The sequence below is a fragment of the Colletotrichum lupini genome, chromosome 4, assembly GCF_023278565.1.
Source record: "Colletotrichum lupini chromosome 4, complete sequence".
Taxonomy (NCBI): Eukaryota; Fungi; Ascomycota; class Sordariomycetes; order Glomerellales; family Glomerellaceae; genus Colletotrichum; species Colletotrichum lupini.
The window spans coordinates 2769982-2791850 of NC_064677.1; the positions used below are offsets into that span (position 1 = coordinate 2769982).

The 21869-nt window shown below is 54.5% G+C and overlaps 8 protein-coding genes across 8 annotated transcripts; 5 read left to right on the plus strand and 3 right to left on the minus strand.

Moving 5' to 3' along the window:
* Nucleotides 1-90: 90 nt before the first annotated feature.
* CLUP02_07966 (transporter sec22) lies at nt 91-1387 on the minus strand (the record flags this gene model as incomplete). Its single annotated transcript, XM_049286958.1, has 3 exons — nt 91-827; nt 897-1081; nt 1365-1387. The coding sequence occupies 3 exons, from the start codon at nt 1385-1387 to the stop codon at nt 91-93; spliced, it is 945 nt and encodes a 314-aa protein (XP_049144101.1).
* Nucleotides 1388-1981: 594 nt separating this feature from the next.
* Nucleotides 1982-5201, plus strand: CLUP02_07967 (histone acetylation protein 2; the record flags this gene model as incomplete). The annotated part of the gene is made up of 5 exons (XM_049286959.1): nt 1982-2398; nt 2496-3239; nt 3803-4084; nt 4202-4373; nt 4468-5201. 5 exons carry the CDS (start codon nt 1982-1984, stop codon nt 5199-5201), a joined length of 2349 nt encoding a protein of 782 aa, XP_049144102.1.
* A 1192-nt stretch (nt 5202-6393) lies between these two features.
* CLUP02_07968 (uncharacterized protein) lies at nt 6394-7397 on the plus strand (the record flags this gene model as incomplete). The annotated part of the gene is made up of 2 exons (XM_049286960.1): nt 6394-6805; nt 6895-7397. 2 exons carry the CDS (start codon nt 6394-6396, stop codon nt 7395-7397), a joined length of 915 nt encoding a protein of 304 aa, XP_049144103.1.
* Nucleotides 7398-7636: 239 nt separating this feature from the next.
* Nucleotides 7637-8914, minus strand: CLUP02_07969 (short chain dehydrogenase/reductase; the record flags this gene model as incomplete). Its single annotated transcript, XM_049286961.1, has 3 exons — nt 7637-8385; nt 8447-8770; nt 8851-8914. 3 exons carry the CDS (start codon nt 8912-8914, stop codon nt 7637-7639), a joined length of 1137 nt encoding a protein of 378 aa, XP_049144104.1.
* A 1108-nt stretch (nt 8915-10022) lies between these two features.
* Nucleotides 10023-11359, plus strand: CLUP02_07970 (phosphoserine aminotransferase; the record flags this gene model as incomplete). The annotated part of the gene is made up of 2 exons (XM_049286962.1): nt 10023-10927; nt 10990-11359. The coding sequence occupies 2 exons, from the start codon at nt 10023-10025 to the stop codon at nt 11357-11359; spliced, it is 1275 nt and encodes a 424-aa protein (XP_049144105.1).
* Nucleotides 11360-11986: 627 nt separating this feature from the next.
* CLUP02_07971 (thiamine repressible genes regulatory protein thi1) lies at nt 11987-14392 on the plus strand (the record flags this gene model as incomplete). Its single annotated transcript, XM_049286963.1, has 3 exons — nt 11987-13125; nt 13189-13356; nt 13414-14392. The coding sequence occupies 3 exons, from the start codon at nt 11987-11989 to the stop codon at nt 14390-14392; spliced, it is 2286 nt and encodes a 761-aa protein (XP_049144106.1).
* Nucleotides 14393-14482: 90 nt separating this feature from the next.
* On the minus strand, nt 14483-16528 carry CLUP02_07972 (delta-1-pyrroline-5-carboxylate dehydrogenase; the record flags this gene model as incomplete). Its single annotated transcript, XM_049286964.1, has 5 exons — nt 14483-15602; nt 15687-15755; nt 15828-16126; nt 16198-16302; nt 16370-16528. 5 exons carry the CDS (start codon nt 16526-16528, stop codon nt 14483-14485), a joined length of 1752 nt encoding a protein of 583 aa, XP_049144107.1.
* A 505-nt stretch (nt 16529-17033) lies between these two features.
* Nucleotides 17034-21748, plus strand: CLUP02_07973 (uncharacterized protein; the record flags this gene model as incomplete). Its single annotated transcript, XM_049286965.1, has 11 exons — nt 17034-17049; nt 17203-17291; nt 17346-17381; nt 17444-18087; nt 18168-18177; nt 18470-18678; nt 18742-19311; nt 19370-20082; nt 20142-20287; nt 20514-21010; nt 21097-21748. The coding sequence occupies 11 exons, from the start codon at nt 17034-17036 to the stop codon at nt 21746-21748; spliced, it is 3582 nt and encodes a 1193-aa protein (XP_049144108.1).
* Between the last annotated feature and the right edge of the window lie 121 nt (nt 21749-21869).

A 21869-nucleotide genomic window follows, 5' to 3' on the forward strand; every position in this document is an offset into this window, starting at 1 on the left:
GGATCCAATACCCCCAAAGGAAGGGAAGAAAACCGTTCCTTGTCCTTATTCGCACCGCCAAAGGAGGCAAACCAAACCCCGTCCCTCACTTTAGAAGAACCGCCACCAAAAGAAGACGATAACAATGAACCCCAGCGCTCCGAGGGGGCCGTACTGCTTGAGCAGCAGCTCCCAGTTGATCCTCACAGCGGCGCGCCTGTACTTTTTGCTGTCGTCGCGCAGGCGGGAGCTGAGCTCGCCCATGCGCTCGAGGGAGTCGCCGCGGTACAAGAGGTCCTCGATGTTCTTGGTCATGACTTTGGTCACGTCGCGCAGCTCGTCGTTGAGCTTGTCGAGGTTCTGGGAGGCGCGGGCGTCCGAGTAGGTTGATTTTGTGCGGGAGATGAAGGTGTCGAACTCCATAAAGGCGTAGGGGCGGAGGGAGGGGGAGTGGAGCTGGGAGACGGGGTAGGTTGTCGTGAACTCGCGGGCGAGGTCGGAGAGGTAGGTGAAGGCTAGCTTGCGCGGGTAGGATTTGTCTGTTATGCAGATGAAGGTGATGTCCGAGTCCATTAGGTAGCTGTTTTGGGCACAAAGGTTAGCAAGAGTTCCTTCTTCTCCTTCTCCTTCTTCTTCTTCTTCTTCTTCTTTCGACTGGCTCCTCTCGGTGTAAAAGGGGTAGACAGGAGAGGGGTAGACGGACTTCAGGTTGTAGGCGCCGCTTTCGATGCTGGCTTGGGGTTCCGAGTTACGGGTGAGCTTGCGTAGGACTTGCTTGATTTGCGACTTGACTTCGGAGAGAGCTGCTTCTTGTTGCTCGTCGTCGACGGAAGCGCAGAGCATGAGGCCTGGGGAGCTGGGTGTTAGTGAAGGGTGGCTTTTGGTATGGGGATGGGTGCGCGCGCGCGCGTGCGTACCGTCAAGCCTTGCTATTTGAGTTGAGCGGATCATTGTGTGTATGTGTTTGCTTGCGTGTGGTATTTGGAAAAGTATTTGTCGTCGTTCGTAGGTCAAGAGGGTAGGTATAGCAAAGGAGCTGTCGACGGTGGGTTGGTGTTGTATCGACGTGTCCTCTGAGGTAGCTTCGATGCCTATTCTTAGGCTATCCGGATGCGCGGGTTGACGAGAAGTTGTACTCGAGTGGCTTGGTATCTCCGACTGGGTTGATCAAGTCACGGGCACTTTTTCGAAGTACCGTTAAGATATTCGTTGTTGTGTCCTCTTTTTCGAACCAGGGGTGGTCGCTTTTTCGCTAGCAAATAAACTAAAGACCAAGGATCGCCGTCGACAATATGTCCGGGATGTAATAGGGACGGGAGCTCTCCACGTACTAGTATTGAAGATGACACCATGGGCGGTCATCACTGGCCAATTGGAGGGCTTACGCGGGGGCGTAGCCCCTGCGCATTTGGTGGTCGATGTGGCGCCCGTGGCTCGGTCCATCCAGCCTTGTTTAGGTACTGTGTACTGAGAGCATGTTACTTTTAGGGGGACCATCCAACTCACTCAGTACTCTGCTCTCATGGGTTCTTCTTCAACTTTAACCACCTCACTTACACACATTTGAAGGGAGGTGCGGCGGGAACATAAACTCCCTCCGCCATATCATTATCTGGCACAAACCACCTGGGCTATTCCAAGACCTCGGGGTTCCATGATAAGGACTCGATTGCTCTGTTTTTAAACTCTTTAGGGCGCTGTAGTCTCATCTTTGTTATTGATGTTAGAGTGTCGTTTGTAAGTTCTCAACATGTGTTTACTACCTTATTATCTCATGTCCGGAAACCGCTTTGTGGGAAGGAACAATCAGCAAAGGAGGTCCTTCCCATGTTATCAAAACTGCGACTGTGCCTTCCAGAAACGACATGATTCTTTCACCAGGACTTTTAATAGCACAGGTCTTTGAATTCCTTTTGGCTAATGCCCAGTTCAGGAATCTTTCCATGGACATCGTAAACGTGAACCGGCAAACATCCTCCATCCACCCGGCCACGCACTCAAAATGGAAGGGGTCGCATCCGATATAGAGATGGCAGACGCCTGCGCTCCATCCTCGTCCTCATCCTCATCCTCTGGCCTCTCCCCTCCGCCCACCTACAGCTCAGACTACGAGGGACTTTCCCAAAAAGCTGAGAAAGATTCTTCCAAAGAGATTGTCAAAGAGACTGTCGGCTCTCCCAATGCGCGGGAAGACGCGGAATCAGAAGCTATCAACACACAACTTCCCGGCACAGATCTGCCCAACATGGCTCGACGTTCGGCGCGCAACTCGAGTAAGCCCAAGCCCGCGACTGCTTCCCCGCCAAAAGTCGCCAAGAGAAAACAGCCTACCAAAGTGGTACCCAAGAAGGGCCCAAAATGGACAACGCAGAAGCTCTTGACGGATCCCAAGTCGCCGCTTGCCAGCGCGGATCTGAGAGTAAGTGAACCGTCGCAGCTTAGAAGGGATGATTTTATGTCATCCCAGAAATTCTTGTCTCGATTCTAGTACGCTAACTTACCGCGACTCTCTCTAGGCGATACTCTGCCAGCCAGCGGCATGGGACATACTTACGAAGGAGGAGCGTGCCGAGATCGTCAGCCTCTTCCCAGCCGGCACGCGTATCATCGACGCCGGCACCGACGAAGCCCGCCCGGATTTTGACGCACTTCGCAATAACAACAACTTTCGCCACGACTGTGCCACGTACGCCGACAACATCTCCCAGGGCAGGCACGACCCTGAGTGGCTCGAGCAGGCGTGGGTTGCGCGCGAGCGGCGGCTGGCGGGCGACTTTGACGACTATGTCACGCAAAAGTTTGAGGATGAGTGGTCGTGCAAGGTGCCAGAGGGCTTTAAGCCAAACAGAGGTGGCGATGCACCAGGCCCCGCTGCGCCTGCGGAAGCTGGAAAGGCCCATGTCGAGCAGACGGAGGAAAATACCGACCAGACAAAGGGAGATGTTATCGACAAGGTCCAGGTGGAAGCAGAAGCCATCAAACAAGTGACGGACACGAAGGCTGCGGACACGACGGGTGACGCTAATACGGCAAAGGATAACGATGCGAGAGAAGCACCGGGCGTCGCACTTGGGTCTCCTCTTCCTGAAGACATCTCATCAGCAAAGATTGGCACAGCTACTACCGAGATCTCCCTCGAAGAGCAGGTGCCAGAATCCTCGGAGGTGCCACTTGGAAGCGTTTCTCCTGACAATTCATCCCAAATGGCCAATCACCAAAACCCGAGCAAACAGACAGAGAAGCAGAAGGGAAAGAAGCCGGTAATTACAGAAGGAAACTAACAGAAGCTCATCCGAGGGAAGCAGTATCGTGCTGGCGAGGCTCAAGAGGGTGTGAAGGTGCCGGAGCATCAATGCTGAGAGCTGCCGATGGGAGATACATACAAACGCATTTGTCTGTATGCAGCATCACGAATCATGATTCATGAAAGGGAATGGAATTTGGGCATATCGGAGATACCTATTTGTTGGGCGACACGAAATCTTCTGGATTGTCTTCTGGAGGCAGGCTTTCTTTAGTAGGGCCTGATAGCTATGGAATCTAGTAGTATGTTCCAAGCCACTTCAAACCCGTCTTCGTGAAAAGGCGCATGATCATAACGGAAGATTCGATGTCGGCTTCGGCGAAACGGTCCTGGTGTCGACGCCCGATGGTGGTAGTCTCGTTCAGTGCCCCACATCACTGACAAACCCCAAATTGAGTGGGCGAAAAGCGTCCATCACAGAAATCGCACCTTGACAATCTTTACTCTCAATCATCTTACTACCTATCTCATGCGACAAGGCTTTTCTTAGTACAAGTCATACATATCACAGTCTTACAGGTTGAAGTCTGGAAAAACATCAACGGCGAGAAGATTCGCGGTTCCAGGCTGTACCTTAGAAATTGCGCAGCAAATTCCCTCTTCCACAATATAGCAGGAAGATTCCTTCCAAGACCTGCCACGATGGCCCCCTCGGCGGAAAACCACAGTCGGTCACATAGCCTCTTACTGTTCCAGAAGCTGCTCAACCTGAGGGATGGCGCGAGCCCTTTGACCTTGGTGCTGGACAGTCTCGAGCAAGGCGCTGCGCCAGTCCTTCGGGAGTTCGTCTCCAGAGCCAAGGTATGCGCTACTGATTTTCATGACTCTATAGATAGACAATATGATTCCTATCCCCAAGTACACAATTATTAGTTTTGGTGTCATGGTTCAAATATCTGGTATTAATGAAATATATAGGTTGCAAAAGCCAAGGTAATTCTGCTGTCTTTCGCGACGCTCAAACGCCCACGAGGCGTGGACGTCGTCGTCAGAGCCCGCGGCAAAACCCTCAAGGCCCTGAGAGCAGAGATTCTTTCACATTATCCCAAGATAGACCCTACGGCAGTCAAGGGTGCATCTCCGTCTCAAAGTGAGTGCTGTCGCACCCCCCATCCTGTGACCTCCTCTTCATGGCCTCACCATAACATATCCACCCTCTGACTCACACATCTTCTCGTGACCAGAAACGGTAGTCCTGCTCGACTCCCTCAACGAGCTCGCCACAGCTGCGTCGCAGGTCCTGCCCAGCTTCCTCTCCAGCATCATCATGCCCGCCGTGTCGCTGGTGGCCGTCTACCACACCGACGTGCCCCTCGTCCTCCCGCGCGCGGTGAGTGAATACGAGCCGCACCCACTGACGGTGCTCTCTCACTTGGCGACCTCGATCCTGAGGCTCTCGGGCCTAAGACAGGGGATTGAGCGCCAAAAGGCGCGGAACAGGAGTTTGCAGGAGCCCGAGTGGGGGCTGGGGGAAGGGCGGGAGGGCGTCCTCGTCGGGCTCAAGGGCGACGTCAAGTCTGAGGATTATCACGGCGTCGTGGTCGAGATGGAGGTCAGGCGGCGTAGCGGACGGGCCATGGCGGAGAAGTTTGTTATCTTGCCACAAAAGTTACAGCAGGTTTCTTCCTCCGCCGCTTCTACTGCTGCTGCAAAGGGGTCGAGGATCTTCCTCCTCTCGGAGCACCCCGTTTTCGCTGCCCCTGAGGGCTCTGGAGAGGCAGAAGCAGGTCGCGCAGAGGATGAGGAGCCGGAGAGCACGTTCAACCTGGGTCTCACAGAGAAGCAGCGTAGGGACAGGGAGGGTATTGTTCTTCCTTACTTTGACGCCCAAACGGACATAGGGGCTGGTGAGGGTGGCAGGATCCTGTATGAGATGGGTAGGGAGGATGACTTTGATGACGAGGAGGATGAGATTTAGTCGGCCTTGCCGCAGAGGCAACACACGCTCTTACGATTATGATGTTTTCTCTACCAAACGCAACATGAAGGTGACATATTCCTGAGGCACCTGGAGAATGAACATGAAGCGCGGTTGGTTACGCATGAACTTTGGGGAGGTGAATGTAAGCTACCTTACCTTAGCCAGGCATCATCACAGATTGAGGCCCTTGCTAAGGCAGGCAGGCAACTGAGGCCAACCTGAGGTAGTGGTTCGCCTGCCTTCCCCACTGAGGCCAAAACGTCAAACGGAAGGAAGCAGCGTCCCGCGGCTGCCTCCCATCACCAGGCATCAACCACCCGATAATCGAACTCACCAATCAAGAAATTCGATCCTGCCCATTAAATAATTCGGCACTCATCATGGAAGGTATCTCCAGTACGTATCTTTACTGATCGGGGGCCGTCGCACAGGCCATGCCCAAGATCTATAACAACCCCTCCTCCCACCCACGACTTTTCACCTTTTCCTTCTTTTCTCCTTAGCTCTTCTTTGCCATTTTGGCTTAGATCAAGTGTAGTATCTGTTCTTTTCAGTTTAATATCTGAAAGTCTCCCAATGGGGGACAATCAATATTATTCCTATTTTTGATCTTCTCGGGGAGCGGTCCCTTTGGCTTGCCATATTACTGCTTCCCACCGTGTCCCTGGTATCACACTGCCTCCAGGCGACGCAAAAGGCTTGGCTATTTCATTGCTTGCTCTGGCTTGTCCAGGGCAGTGGAGAAGACGTCAAATGTTCTTGTTTTGTGCTGATTATGCTTCCTTCTTGTCTGCTTCGAAAAGATGCATCACGGTGGACAACAGCAGTCGATCTACGTGGAGTTACATCGTGATGTCTCAAGATTACCTTAACATGTCGTGGTGTTGCACCCAGTGAACCCGCTAGAGCTTTCCAGTAAAGCTCAGTGGAGCTTTGCCCAGCGTTGTCCGACCACTGGGCTCCTGCAAGGCTCCCGCGCTAAAATTCGGGGGGCGGAAAGCTTAAACTCTGCCCAATTAAGCAACCCTTTCAGGTGCCTGCCGAACATCAATCCGTCAGAAGATTGCCATGCCCAAAATTTCCTCAGCCTCACAGTGACGTTATTTCAAGTCTAAATAAGAATTCCACACCACCAAGTATTTGCTTCACCCCCATCCCGATCCAATTTCTCAAGAACGCATACATAGAGATGGGTCGCGGACGCGATAACAGACAAACCTGGGACGAGCCTGACCGACGCAGTCGCCACGGCGGCGGCGGAGGAGGCGGCCCACGAGACCGAGACCGAGACCGCGAAAGCTACAGAGACCGCGACGGCGGCGGCAGACGAGACGACGGTGCCTCCAGGCGATACCGCTCCCGATCCCGCGACCGCCGCGACAGAGATCACCGACCAAGATCCAGAGACCGCGAGAGCGGCGGCCACCGCCCCGGACGCGGCGACGATCGTGACGGAGGCGCGAGGCCGCCGCGCAGAGACCGCGGTGGCTGGCAAGGGCGAGATGATAGAGACAGCACCAGGCGGCGCAGGGACGATGATGAACCGGCAATGGACGAGCGGCCTCCGAGGCGGCAGTTTGGAGACGATGATGAGGGACGCAGTAAGTTTTTCGCCCCTGGTTACTTGCTGTTTGACTTTTATTTGGTCGGCGCAACAGAGAGAGACTGGCTGACGTTTTTGTGAAAAAAGGTACACCACGCGACAACAGAGACCGTAGACGATCCGCCTCCCCACGTCGAAGCGGCAGCCCGCCGCAGCCTGGTGCCTCCCGCCGCGAGCACGGCGGCGGCGGCGGATACACCGAGTCTCTACCCACGCGCACGGTTCAGAGGGGGAAGAAGGAGCAGCAGCATACCATGTCCTTCAAGGTCGGACGACACGACTCGCCGCACTTTGACAGCGGGAGAGATAGCGAGCGTGGCGGAGATACACCGATGAGTGGTGGCGGCGGTGGCGGCGGACGCGGCCGAGACGATCGAAGCGAGGAGGATGACGAACCTGAGCCCGAGGTGGAGGACGACGATATGGCGGCTATGCAGGCGATGCTCGGCTTTGGCGGCTTCGGGTCGACAAAGGGCCAGAAGATTGCGGGAAATAACGTCGGGACTGTGAGGAAGGAGAAGAAGACGGAGTATCGGCAGTACATGAATCGGCAGGGCGGATTCAATCGGCCTCTCAGTCCTGGAAGATGAGTCAACTGCCCGAGAGCGTGTTAGGAATTGGTTAATGGGGGTAATGGTCGTTTCAAGAGGATGGATCGGCTCGATGGAACAGCATGCCAAGCACGACTCCGTCATGATCGGACAGCACTAGGTATGCTTCACGCTTGTATTGATTTTCCCAGATACCTATAGATGATCGAGAACGACAAAGACATTTACAACAGCAGAGCCCGTGCAGATCTGCTTGCCTCATATCAACTTGCTGCAGCTCAACCTGACGCGGTTGACGCGGGCGCAGGCGGCGTAGACTCCCTCGTCTTTCCCTCCTTGGCCTCGGCCTTGAGCTCGCTATCGAATATGTCAACAGCCAGACTCGCGTCCACAAAGTCCTCGAGCTCCTCCGTCACCGTCTTGAGCTTCTCCTTGACCGCGGTAGCGCCTTCGAACCCGACAATGTGTCTCGCCGGCGGGTTCTCGTGCCCGCCAATGGCCGTCAGGGCGTGCACCGTCTCCAAGACGAGGCGATCGGTGGCGCTGGGCGGCAGCTTCGGGTACCGCACCTGGACCTCGTCGGTCTCGTTGAGGTCGGGCACGGCGGTGTCCGGGTTCATGTTGAGGACGTTGCCGAGCATGTCGCGGACGCTGGGCGCCGGGTTGACCTCGGCGTCATACCACGGCAGCTGGGGTGCGAAGATGATCTTGTTTGTGAGAGATTGGATCTCCTTGTTGGGCTGCACGATGGTGACTTTGATGTTGAAGGGAGCAATTTCGTAGGCTAGGGAATCGCAGAAGCCTTCGAGGGCCCAGATGGCCGATGTGTAGATGGGCATCCCCGGTGTGCCGATGTGGCCGCCCGTACTAGAGAGGATGATGATGTGTCCCGTGTGCTGTGAGCGTAGCAGCGGTAGGGCGGCCTTGATGAAATTGACCTGTGAGAAGAAGATTGTCTCAAACTGGTCGCGGACTAGGTTCTGTGTCAGAGGATTCGTGGATAACTCCTCCACGCTCCCCACGACGGCTGTTTAAGGGGTTGTCAGCATTGTATCATTGTCATTCAACGGGGGCTCGTCATTAGATACCTTCAGATTTGCAACAGAGGAGGATGTCGATCCTCCCGAACACCTGAACGGCCTCGGCCACGGCGGCGCCGCACTGGCCCATGACGCGGCCATCGCAGCGGATACCACGTATCCTGTCCTTCCACCCTTCGCGGTCCTTACGGTTGCTCTTACACTCATTGATCAACTCTCTGAACTCGGCGCTGCGGCCGTCGTCCTCAATCTCGCTCGGTGGCAGACAGGCGACGACATAGTCTCCGTGGCCCAGGAGCAGTCTGATGAGCCTGATGATGAGCGGCGAGAGGGCTGTCGTCAAGAACCAGGTCCTCGGCGAGTTGTGCGTAGCTGAGGAGGGGGCGCATTAGCCAAGAGATGCGCTGCCAAGGAAAGCCGTGCTTGCTAGTGAAGTGAGGTGAGATACTCACGGAAAGACGCCGCGGGAATGGAATGGGAATGCTTCGCGGCGTCCGCCCCCTTGCGGTCCGCCATGCCCGGCGGCACTTCTGACAAATCCTCGTCCCTTGAGTACGCGAATCAGCACACGAAGACAAACGCGATACTACTACACAATGTACAGAAAGACAAATGAAGAAGCTGCAGGTGTATGTACGTGATGTACGGGATATCAAAAACGGTGGATACGTGGGGGGAGTTTTATGTAGGTCAATCTTGAGAGAGTGGGAGACCTGCATCAAAGACGAGAAGGGGGAGGGATATTAATACATTATCTTATTAACAGCTTCCCGACGAAGAGGCTGATACGGCGATCTCAATCACAAGGGGGCACGTTCGGGAACGGCTAGACGTGCCATTAAGGTCGCATTCCCTGGGTGTAGTCTGCAGAGGGCGTCGATCGAGGGGAAGGGGGGCGTGGCAATCGTGGTAGTTGATCAGTTTGGTGATGGGGTTGAGAGAAACACGGCACGGCAGTGGCAGTGGATGACAGCCGTTCCAGCCCAATCTCTATCTCACACCCCTGTCGAGGCGAGGGGCATGGGTGAGGGTAGCCTCCGTGACGAGGGAAGGAAAGGCCCCCCAGGCCCCCCAAGCTTACCTTTCCTGGTACCCCCGCCCACCTTGCTCATGAGGTGCAGCTACCACTCACTGTCCACTGATCCAGTGCTTTGTCACTACCTTACCTTACCTTACCTTAGGTGCTTAGTACCTAAGGATAGTACCTACCTAGTCAAATGCAGTGGCCGAAGCGAGCAATACATAGAAGCCCAGGCCCCACCACGGGCCACGGGTGACGGGCCAGCAAGATGCAATTCCAGCGGCATCCCCACGCTAGAATCCGGGGAACGACCCCTCCATCCACTCACGTTATTTTTCGCTGTCGTTGTTTCCGACACCGGTGTCTCTTCCGCATTTTGGCGGGGTTACTCGTCTGGAATAGCAACTTTTTTTTTCTGGCACCACCGCAACTCCGTCTTCCGTGACTCATTAGAACAAGTCTCAGCCCTACATAAATCTAATTGATCTACCATTCGATTCTCCGCCAAGAACCCTTCCTGTGTCTGTCATTTGTGCGAATCTCGCCCAAACCCAATTCACCCAATTCCAATTGAACCCGCCCGAAGAAACCGCTCCGCCCATCATGCCCTCCCGCGCCGACATCACCTACTTCGGCGCCGGCCCCGCGCTGCTGCCCACCGACGTCCTCGAGACGGCCTCGCAAGCCCTCCTCGACTTCAACGGCACCGGTCTGGGCATTGCAGAGCACTCTCACCGCAGCGAGATCGCCACCAAGATCATTGAAGAGGCCAAGGCCGACCTGGCCACCTACCTCGACATCCCCTCCGACTACGAGGTCCTATTCATGCAGGCCGGTGGTAGCGGCGAGTTCTCCGCCACCGTCTACAACTTTGTCGGCGCCTGGATCGCCCGCCAGCGCGACGCTGTCCTGGCCAACCTCGGTGCCACCGATGAGAATGACGAAAAGGTCGTCGCCGAGCTCCGCAAGGTTGTCGACGAGAAGCTCAAGCTCGACTACCTCGTCACCGGAGGCTGGAGTCAAAAGGCCAGCGCCGAGGCTGCGAGGCTTCTCGGCCCAGAGTTCGTCAACGTCGCTGCCGACGCCCGCAAGATCAACGATGGCAAGTTTGGCAAGATCCCCGACGAGAAGGACTGGAAGCTCAGCAAGGACGCCGCCATGGTCTACTACTGCGACAACGAGACGGTCGACGGTGTCGAGTTCAACGGCTTCCCTAGTGCGCTGGCGCCCAAGGAGAATGGCGAGGGCCCCATTGTCGTGGCGGACATGTCGTCCAACATCCTCTCAAGGCGCATCCCCGTCAAGAACTTCATTGCCATCTTCTTTGGTGCGCAGAAGAACCTTGGCTCGACTGGTATCACCGTCGTCGTCATCAAAAAGAGCCTTCTTGCCGCACAGCCCTCTCCTGCGCTTATGCGCAAGCTTGGTCTCCCTATCGCCCCCATTGTTCTCTCCTACGAGACCATTGCCAAAAATAACAGCTTGTACAACACATTGAGCATCTTTGAGTGAGTCATTCCTCTATATCTATCCACATTTTCTATCCACTCAACTAATCACCACTCTACAGTGTCTATATCGCCGGCCAGGTCCTCAAGAAGCTTCTCCGCACTTTCCAAAACAAGGTCGACGGCCAGGAGGCCATCGCTGATGAGAAGGCCTCTCTCATCTACTCCGCCCTCGAGGCTCACCCCGACATCTACCGCATCGTCCCCGACAAGAGCGTCCGCTCGCGCATGAACATCTGCTTCCGCGTCACCAAGGGCGGTGACACTGACGCCGCGGAGAAGGCCTTCCTCAAGGAGTCTACTGCCCAGGGTCTCACCGGCCTCAAGGGCCACCGCAGCGTCGGCGGTATTCGTGCCAGCAACTACAACTCTATCCCTCTCGAGGGTGCCCAAAAGCTGGCCAAGTTCATCGAGTCCTTTGCCCAGGCTTAAACTAGGATGATTCAGATGAGGGTCCATTCAACACCGTCAATATAATGATACCATGTAAGAATATACATGAACCAAAAAAAGGGAGGGAACGGAATTGGGAAATGGAAATAGAGCATATTGGGAATATTTAGGGAGCCATGATTTAATTCAACATTTATGCCAGGGTATTATGGCTTCACGTTGCACACAGTTCTGCCTTGGTGAGTTGATTGTGAGAGGAGAGAAGGTAAGCGTTACCTTGATGGGTAGGTGTGTGGATGGATGACTGAGTTCCACTTTCGCAATTAGGTAGATTGATGGCACATTCAACGATATCTTCCCAAAATGGTAGGTGGTAGTGTCACCGCATGGAAACGCCTTACAAACAGCATCGGGGTTACCTAATTGAAGCTATCACGGGTATACCGGCTTTCACATGAGCCGAGTAACCTCAGAGACCTTCAAGGTCAGGCAGCTACATCGGAAATTAAGACTACATGATTCAATACGATTTCATTCCAAATTCTCAGCAAGATAAATTGCTCACTTTCCCCCAAGTAAAACCTCCAAAGTGACTCTTGCAAGTAAGGTAAGGTAGGTAGTTGAGAGAGAGGAATGACTATCATACATCGGCCCGGCGCCCATGTAATGGCCCGTGCGCACCGTCGGCAATATGTCCATCTTGCGGCTCCTTGCCAACTCTTCACCCACACACCCTTATCTTGTGGCTTCAAACAAGAACTGGGTACGGCCACCGGGATGACTCCGGTCCCTTCATCCCGCAGGAGCCGTCGCCGTAGAATCGCAGACGAGGATCGAAAGCGGGCACCTCGGGCCTGTACCCGTTGCAAGGCCCGTAAAAGCAAATGCATTGAGACGACGTCGGGTATATGCCAACGATGTCTTCAGGGGTCACACACTTGCAGCTTCGTCACGCAGCGGTTGAGCATATCCCCAGGAGTACTACAGTCGCCTATAAGAGACTACGACGAATCATTGGCAGAGCTGGGTCCCAGCCCGAGCCCCGATCCCCTTGCTGATGTCCCGGACACCACACAGTCATCACGTCGGGATCTCTGCTCCGACAGTGACGCTCCCGAGAACTTCATGTGGCCACGATTTCTATCCAGACTTAGAAACGCATTCTATCTCGAGCCAAATTCGTCACCCGCCGAGAGAGAAATTGCTAGACTTGAAGCTCGCTCGTCGCGAGCCACTGCATCTCACCAGTCTGCGGAAGCAATCCGCTTGCAGGCGGCCACTGAAAGCCTCCCACCCAGATCTGTAGCCATCTTTCTGAGCAAGCTCTGTATTCAACATGGAACCGACTGCTTCTTCTACTTTGATCAACCTTCTTTCTTGGCTGAGGTGGAGGAGTTTTACAACGACTTGAGCTCACCTCTTCGTCGGGATCCCAGCTTCCTATGTCTTTTGCTGTCAGTTCTTGCCCTGGGAGCTCACTGGAGTCCGCGGGCCCGACCATCCGCTCTGTCTGGGTCTCTTCAAATTCCTGCGGAAGACCCTGGACAGGTATTTTGCGGTCATGCCCGGATCTTGATGGCAGACACCATGGATAGAGTGAGTATGTACTCTGTCAAAGCGGCGTTCGTCCTTGGGATATACCTTATGCCGTCGAGTGCGGTAGGGGCCTCATACCTGTATATGGGTCTTGCCTTGAGGAAAGCCATCGCTCTTGGACTGCATCATGAATCAGAAGAGCCGGACACCGACAGCCATGAGAGGGAAATGAGACGAAGGTTATGGTGGGCTATATTTTCTCTCGAAAGGTTAGTTGACTTGCCAGCACCCAGTTCCATCACAGTGAACCCGGACTGATATCCTCTGCGTAGAACTCTAACAATCAAGCTCAATCGACCGAGATCGATATCTCAGGATGTCATGACAGCTCATCTGCCTCAGCGCCGAGCAACTGATGCCCTGCAAAGCTTCGATAACTTGGATCACCAAGTAGCCAACGCGCAATTTGTCAAAATCATTGACACTCTCATTGAGCCGGCGTGAGTTATCTTTTGATGCATGCTATTGATTTTTCCCACTGACTCGAAATGGTCCAGTACGTGGTCAAGCAATTCTCAACCCCCTCTGCAAGACTTTGAGGTTTCACTAAAAACCTGGAAACGATCTCTGCCTCCCAACTTACGTCTCCCAAACGTGGAACCTCGCTCGCCATACTATCGCGCCGTATTCCACCTCTACCTGAACTACTACTTTGCTTGGATTGCGATAGGTAAAACTTCTGTCGTTACAAAGATTCGGAGCCATTTACGGTCAGCTGCATCAGGCTTACCGGAGCCTCGAACGACGGAAGATGATGATATAACGCGGCAATTCAGATCATGTGGCATCGCGGCAAAGAAGATGTTGAACATACTCGAAGACGCTAGTCAATCTGGAAACATGGCCCCAAGATCCTTTACGGACTTTCAGGGTTGCAGTATCGCCACAATCATCGTGATCCTTACCGGCATTCTGGAGCGAGACTCGGCCTACGATGCCCGAGTCGCCTTCGGTCTGCGCTGTCTCAGAAGGATGGCTGACTTGCACATGGCTGGTCGAATGGCAGTACGATTTGTAGAGGCACTCATCTCCATCGCCGAGGAGGCACGGGCCAAGGCCAAGCCGTTCGGTTCGACACAATTCGATGGGGATGTCAACCAAGAGGCTTCTGAGTACCTTCTCTGGACAGACTGGCTGAACAGGAACACAGACGCATCTGGAACTGAAAGAAATCGATCCAATGCAACCAGACAACGGTCGCGTGCTCATTCAGAAGCTGCACAAGCTGCTTCTGGCGCATCGCCAATGTGGGAGGAAGCTGCTGCATTGCTCCAGCTTCGAAACCCATCTACACCCAACCAAGCACTCGTGGTTGAAGATGTTGCACTGCCAACGTCTGCGCCTGAGTTACCAGAAGAGGCACCGTTCGATGTAGGTCTGGATGCTGACTTCCCTCCGGCCACTTTTGCCGAGAATCACATGCAACTGATGGGTCTCACTGGTATGGACATGTTGGATTTTACATTTGACATCTAAATAAGGTACAGCAACAGCTCCAAAAGCAGCCAGAAGAAGATCTAGCCAGAATCTACCGGCCAATCTTACAGACGCCAGAAAAAGCCTGAATCAAGCTTCATTCGAAGGGTACAACACAGTGTCTGCGCCGACAAGGTCCTCCTTCATACTCCTCATGCTGGTAAAGCGTGTTAAAAGATTTACGCTGGTGGCCTTGTCATTGGTACCGCTCGCACGACCACCTCCGAAAGGCTGGTGCCCAACAACGGCACCGCTGCTCTTGCTGTTGACGTAGAAGTTGCCAGCCGCGTGGCGCAGCCCCTTTTCCGCCGCCTCAATGGCGCTCCGGTCGCGGGCAAAGACGGCGCCCGTCAGCCCGTACTGCGTCGTGGAGTCGATCATAGGGAGCATCTCCTCGTACTTCGCGTCCGGGTAGACGTGGACGGCGAGGATGGGGCCGAAGAGCTCGTTCCTCATGAGCTTGTGGTGGGCTTTGTTGGTCTGGAAGATGGTGGGCGAGACGAACCAGCCCTGGCTGTTGTCTGTGTGACCGCCGGCCAGCAACTCGACTGCGGCGTCCTTTTGGGCGTCGTCGATTACTTCGCGGAGTTTTGTCCACGAGCGCTCGTGGATGACGGGTCCGATGAAGTTGTCGACCTGCTCGGGGGAGCCGACTTTCAGGTTCTTCGTTTCCCGCAAAAGCATCTCCTTGAACTCTGGCCAGATGGACTCGGCGACGTAGAGACGCGACGTCGCAGAGCACTTTTGCCCCTGATACTCAAAGGCGCCCCGAACAGTATTCACCACCGCGTTCCGCACATCGGCGCTGCCGTGCACCAGGTGGAAGTTCTTGCCGCCCGTCTCGCCGATCATGCGCGGGTAGCTCTCGTACCGTCCCGAGGCGACGCCCTCGCCGATCTTGCCGTACAGCTGGCGGAAGACGTCCGTGGATCCGGTGAAGTGGAGCGCTGCGAACTGGGGGTGGTCGAGGACGGCCGAGGTGATTGCTTCGGGCTCGCCGGGGAGAAACTGGATCACGCCGGCGGGCAGGCCGGCCTCCTCAAAGACCTTTTGGAGGAGGTAGCTCGAGTAGATTGCGTAGTCGGAGGGTTTCCAGAGGACGACGTTGCCCATGATGGCGGGTGCGACGGTCAGGTTGGCGCCGATGGCGGTGAAGTTGAAGGGGCTGACGGCGTAGACGAAGCCCTCTAGCGGTCGGTATTCTGTTCGACTGGTAGATCCCGTTAGATCGTGTACGATGTAACAAAATTTTCTCTCCCCTAGGTCGTTTAAACAAGAAGAAGGGGACACTTACTTCATGAAACCGGCATCAGTCAACGCGTGCTGTTGGTCATACAGCTGAGCTGCGTAATGCACATTGAAACTACCACATCCCATCAATGGTCAGCGAAAGTTGGAATGTACGGAGGATCGAATCTGCTTCTCGTAAACGTACCGCAAGAAATCACAACTCTCCGCTGCCGAGTCAATTTCAGCCTGCCAAATATTCTTCCCCTGCCCGAGCATCGTCGCAGCCATAATGTCGTAGCGATACTTTCCCGCAATGAGCTCCGCCGCCCTAAGAAAGACGGCAGCCCTATCCTTGAAAGACGTGTTCTCCCACGCGGGTTTGGCTTCCAACGCCCTGTCAATGGCTATTGACACCTGCTCGGGGCTCGTCTGGGCGTATTCGGCCAACGCGACGGAGTGGTCGCTTGGTAGGTATTGCTTGGCTAGGACTGACTTTGCGTTTGTCTTTGGAATTGACAGAGTATGTAAGTCCAAGAGCCGAAAGGCTGCGAGTTATGGGCGAAGATGCCACTTACGATTTCAGGTGCCAGGGATGGTACTCGCACGGGAAGGTTACTCTTCAGTCGTGAGATCGCATCTTGGAGCTTCTGACGCTCGACTGAGCCCTTGCTATATGATGGCTTGGGGTCGTTTTGTCAGCTGATGCTTTAACCTATCGTGAGTTATGCTTCACTGCGGAATACTTACATTTGGCTCGTTGCGGACTGGAGGTGCCTTGAAATTGCCGAACCCCCTGGTGCTTCTTTCGAGTGGCCAAGAGTTGACTCCGAAGCGAGAGGATGGCGCTGTGAGCCGGCCTGCCTTTTGAAAAGGGGTCGTGAGACCTCGTACTAAAGAGACAGACATTTTGATGTGCCAGTAGTTTCGGAATTGGTTGTCGGTAAATTCTAACGTCCAAATGAAGGCAATGCGAAAATCGACTATGAAGATTACATTTATATGTCTTGGGAGCCGCAATGCAGAGCTCCGGCATCGCGATACCGTTGCCGACACTTGTGGCACATTGCCGTGAAGTCGGCAATTTGACCAAGCGATAGTGTCGGTAGCCGATTCGTTGACCGGAATGGCCCCCACCGCTTCTTCTTATCCTAATGCATGTCACCAGCGGGGGAGTTCCATGTCCAGAAGTCTTTAACGGATATTGATTTACAATTTGCTTGCGCCGTGCGTATCAGTCTTACTTGACTTGTCAAAGCCACCGAGTTTCTGCTGTCCAGCCCCTTTCGTTAATTCAACAACCGGATCTCCAATCGCTACCATGGGGACTACGGCCCTGGATTCAGTCAAGGATATAACCTCGGGAGCTGCAGGAGGTATAGCGCAAGTTCTAATAGGTATGTAACTCGCCGTAATGAGTCTTGCATCTTGTAGGAATGGACTTGGCTTACACTGTCTTGCATAGGCCAACCTTTCGGTAAACCGACCCCTCTACACTTCTACCCGTCAAAAGCCTCTTGAAACGCCATGAGGCTGTGGTATAAGTTCAGTTACTTACCAAAGACTCTCAGACCTCGTAAAAGTGCGCCTTCAAACCCAAGGCGGAGGAGGAAATGCCCTAGGTCTGGTCCGCAGCATCTGGACTAAAGAAGGGCCTTTGGCTTTTTACAAGGTCAGCTTTGACTAATTGTAGTCTATGAAATCGGTAGTTGACACTTAAATCCAGGGAACTCTAGCTCCGTTGCTAGGTGTAGGTGCTTGTGTAAGTTGTATAACCGCATTCAGGGAACGTGCTTCAGCCTGACCATACCAAACATTGAATAGGTCAGCATACAATTCGGCGCCTTTCAACTCTTCCGCCGGCGACTCGAAGAGTATCGTGAAATCTACCCAACCGACGCTAAAACGAACAGCAAATCACTCTCCCTATCTGACTTCTACCTCGTGGGAGGAGCCGCGGGCCTGACCAACAGCATCATATCCGGACCAATCGAACATGTCCGAATCAGGCTCCAGACTCAGCCAAACGGCGCAGCCCGTCTATACTCTGGGCCCTGGGACTGCGTGCGCAAGATCACGCAGCACTCCGGTATCAAGGGCCTGTACCGTGGGCAGGTCGTCACACTTTACAGAGAGTTCCACGGGTACGGCATCTGGTTTGCCGCGTATGAGGGATTTCTCAGTATGGCGATGGCGTGGGAAGGCGTCAAGGACAGAAGAGAACTAGCTAGCTGGAAGATTGCCGTCTGTGGAGGTCTTGCGGGCGAGGCGCTGTGGCTGGGGAGTCATCCGCTCGATGTGATCAAGAGTAAGATGCAGAGCGACGGGTTTGGGAGAGGCCAGAAGTACTTGACTATGCGTGACGCTTTCCGCCAGACTTGGAGAGAGGGTCGGTTTCGAGGACTATTTCGAGGACTTGTTCCAGCGTTGCTGAGGGCGATGCCTGTGTCTGCTGGGACTTTTGCAACGTAAGTGTTCTTGACCAGTTCATCATTCCGTTACTGCCAGTCCTATACACGCTTCGGCATTGGCTAACACACACTTGCAGGGCTGAGCTTGTAAGAGGGGCTCTCAGTTGAAACTCCATGATATAGAGACGATCCATGTGATAGATATACAGTAGATCAAATCTCATAAAATCAGGCCTTGAATAAGTTTCATGTGTTCTTTTTCTTCCATGACTTGAGAAATTATTCACTGTCTCCAGACTTTTGTATAAGTCCGCTGCCCTTCGAAACGTTGGCTATATTATCATCCCGCACTCTAGATGGACTGTCCAGTCAGGAAATGACCTTAACCGTTGCGTACCAATCCCTCAAAATCAGTTATTCTTCTGATTGTTGTTAATAGAGAGATATTATCCCACAGCGCGTTACGCTTGCCGAAGGCTGCACTGGGAAGCGATTGGAATATGTCGCATTGCCGGTGGCACAGTGCCCGAAATCGGCTACGGTACACATGTCCGTCCGACGGTATCATGAGGGGTTGCCGCATCTAGATGTAGGATACCGAAGGTATTCAAATAGGCTCGCCCTACAATTTCTATCGCATAGTATCGAGTGAACCAAATTTCGCCGGATGCGACCCCAGTAGCGAACAATGTCTCTGTCAAACCCTCACAGCCAGCGGCTCGCAGCTCTTCTAAGCCGGCGACATCCAGCTGTTCACTATGCCAACAATGCGTCTCTTACACGTTTCCAGTCGCGATACGCATCCACCACTTCAGGGAACCCAGAAACATTGCCACCACACTCCAAGCTGCCCTTGAAGATTCTCTTGCGGTCCCTGTTGGTGGCGACCATTTCTTCCCACCGGATCTTGCTGGGCCCGTCTCTGGCTATTTTGAAATTCCTAAACGACTCGCACCGAACCTGGGTCTTTGACGTGCAAAGGAATCCTTTATTGCACGCTATACTAAAGAAGACCATGTACAACCACTTCTGCGCCGGCGAGAACCGACACGAGGTGACGTCGACGATTGCGGAGATCAAGCGCATGGGGTTTCGGGGAGCCATCCTCACGTACGCTCGCGAGATTGTGGTCGACAACACGACAGAAGAAGAGAGTGGTCGGGGGTTGAAGGAGATGGATTCCGCTTCAGTAATCGAGTCAGATGCTGGGATCGACGCCTGGCGTGAGGGTGTCTTGGAAACGGCGGATATGCTCAGTGAAGGAGATATCTTGGCTCTCAAGTAGGCGCCCCCGAACACATCAATATGCATTCTCGTGATTTGCTGACTTTCTCCTTAGACTGACTGGTGCCGGTGCCGCCGTTTCAGAGGCGCTCACTTCGAGGAAGCCCCTGCCAGCGCAGATGGAGTCAGCTCTCGCAGACGTATGCTCTCGCGCGGTGGAGCGTGGAGCACGCATCTTCATGGACGCCGAACAGATTCCAGTACAGCCCGGAATCGACGCAGTAGCAATAGACCTCATGCGCCGCTTCAACACGAAAGAAAGAGGCGCCGTCGTCTTCAACACCTACCAAGCCTATCTCAAGAGCACACCGGATACCCTGGCTCAGCACGTGGCGCTAGCTCACAAGGACAACTTTGTCCTCGGTATCAAACTGGTGCGCGGAGCTTATATCAGCTCAGAGCCAAGGCACATGATCAATGATACCAAGCAAGCAACCGACGACTCGTATGACTCTATTGCACGGGAGCTCTTGTCACAAGGTTACAGAGACTATGGCGTGCCGGGCGGGAAGTCATTCCCGGGCATCGAGTTGTTCCTTGCAACGCACAACAAGGACAGCGTCCTAAAGGCCAACGAGCTTCAGCAAACTCGCGCCAAGGAAGGGAAGGCCTTGATCAAGATTCAGTATGGGCAGCTTCTGGGCATGGCCGACGAAGTCAGCTTCAGTCTGCTCCAGCTTGCAGACCAGGGAGTCGATGCAAAGGGATCGGAAAGTGATGCCCCTATAGAGGTCTACAAGTGCTTGAGCTGGGGCTCTCTTGGTGATTGTACGTCGTATCTCTTGCGGCGGGCGGTCGAGAACCTGGATGCGGTATCCCGCACAAAGTCGGAGTTCACTGCGTTGAAGAACGAGTTATGGAGGAGGCTTACATCTTCCAATTGATCATAGCAGGGAAGATAGAGATATCAAAGTCGCTCCATCGCACTCTTATCATCGTGAGGTTGACTAGGAGAGCCCATCGCTCTCTCAGTGTAAGTGAGAGATTGGTGAAGATGAGAATCAAGGGGGAAGAAAGGCAACATTTGGACTACGTAAATAAAGTAGTGGTCGGTGCTTTGACCAGGGAACCTCACCCCCCGGCTGGAGAGCTCTCATTACCCGTACTTTATCCGAAAGAATGACAGAATGGAACCGAAGCTCCCTCTAAACGAGGGGCTCTCTCCACAGCCTGGAAGAGGTACCTGACCTGCCACAAAGCCCCACCATCTCAACTCCCAAAGCCACCGCGCAAGCTACAAAACGACATCGTCACATCTCACCCAGCGCCCTCACCTCACTCACCCTCCTACCACCCCACTCCCTTCCGAAAGTCGACACCTAGACGGCATTCCCGACAACCCACCCAACATGGCAGCCAAAGGAGACAAGATTGAAAAGATCATCACGCGGCTCCAGGCCCGCATCGGCGAGGGCCAGTTCTACGAGGCCCAGCAGCAGACCCGCGTCGTCGCCGCCCGCTACATCAAGGCCGCGAACTGGCCAGCCGCCATCGATATTCTCTACAATGTCGCACAGTCCCTACTGAAAGCCGAACAGGGCGGCAGCGGCGGCGACCTGGCCGTCATGCTCGTCGACGTCTTCAAGCAGGCCGAGCTCAAGCCCGACGCCGCCAACAAGGGCAAGCTGCTCACCCTCCTGCGCCTGTTCGCCGCCCAGGAGCCCACGAGGAAGAAGTTTATCGGGGAGATTATTGCGTGAGTACCATGGATCTATTCTTCATGGGGCAGTACATCGGGGGGGTAGAAATACGATTAGTTGTTTCTAACTACTAGGGCTATAGATGGTCATCAAAGTTCGGCGAGTACCCTGCCGGCGATACCGACCTCCACCATGTCGCCGGATCCCTCTACGCCGAAGAACACGACGCCTACGAGGCGGAACGACACCTGGTGCTAGGAACAAAGGACTCAGCCGAGGTGCTTGCAAAGATGGAATACGTCTGGTACAAGGAGGACGACTCGCACACGGCGCCACTCTACGCCGCCCGCGCCATCTTCCCCTACCTCCTCGTCGGCAACGTCCGCGCCGCAAACACCTGCTACCGCCTCTTCGCCTCCTCCCTCAGCGATGACAACAAGGGCCTCGGCGTCCAGGACGTCAGCAGCAATAGCGCCGACCTGCGCATCTTCCCCGGCTTGCCCCTCCTCAACTTCCTCGGCCTGCTCCTGCTGGCGATCCAGCGCGGCGCCCCGGACGCCTACAAGCAGCTCCTGGCAAAGTACTCGTCCAACATTTCCGAGGTCAGCGCGTGGAGCGAGGCGCTCGAGATTATTGCCGAAATGTACTTTGGCATCTCGCGCCCAAGGCAGAGCAATCCGCTCATGGACATGATGGGCAGCCTGTTTGGTGGCGCCGGTGGTGGTGGCGCCCCTCAGCAGAGACGTCCCGCAACAAGACGGGTGGAGGCACCCGCGGCTGAGGGCTTGGATTAGATGAAAAGGGTTTCCGTCGATTCGGCGTAGATGCCCACCGTGCGTAAGAGCGCGCTTCGTAATGAACCAGACGTTGAAAACATGTGTCGTCGAGGTAACGACCAGGATATCCAGATGGGAA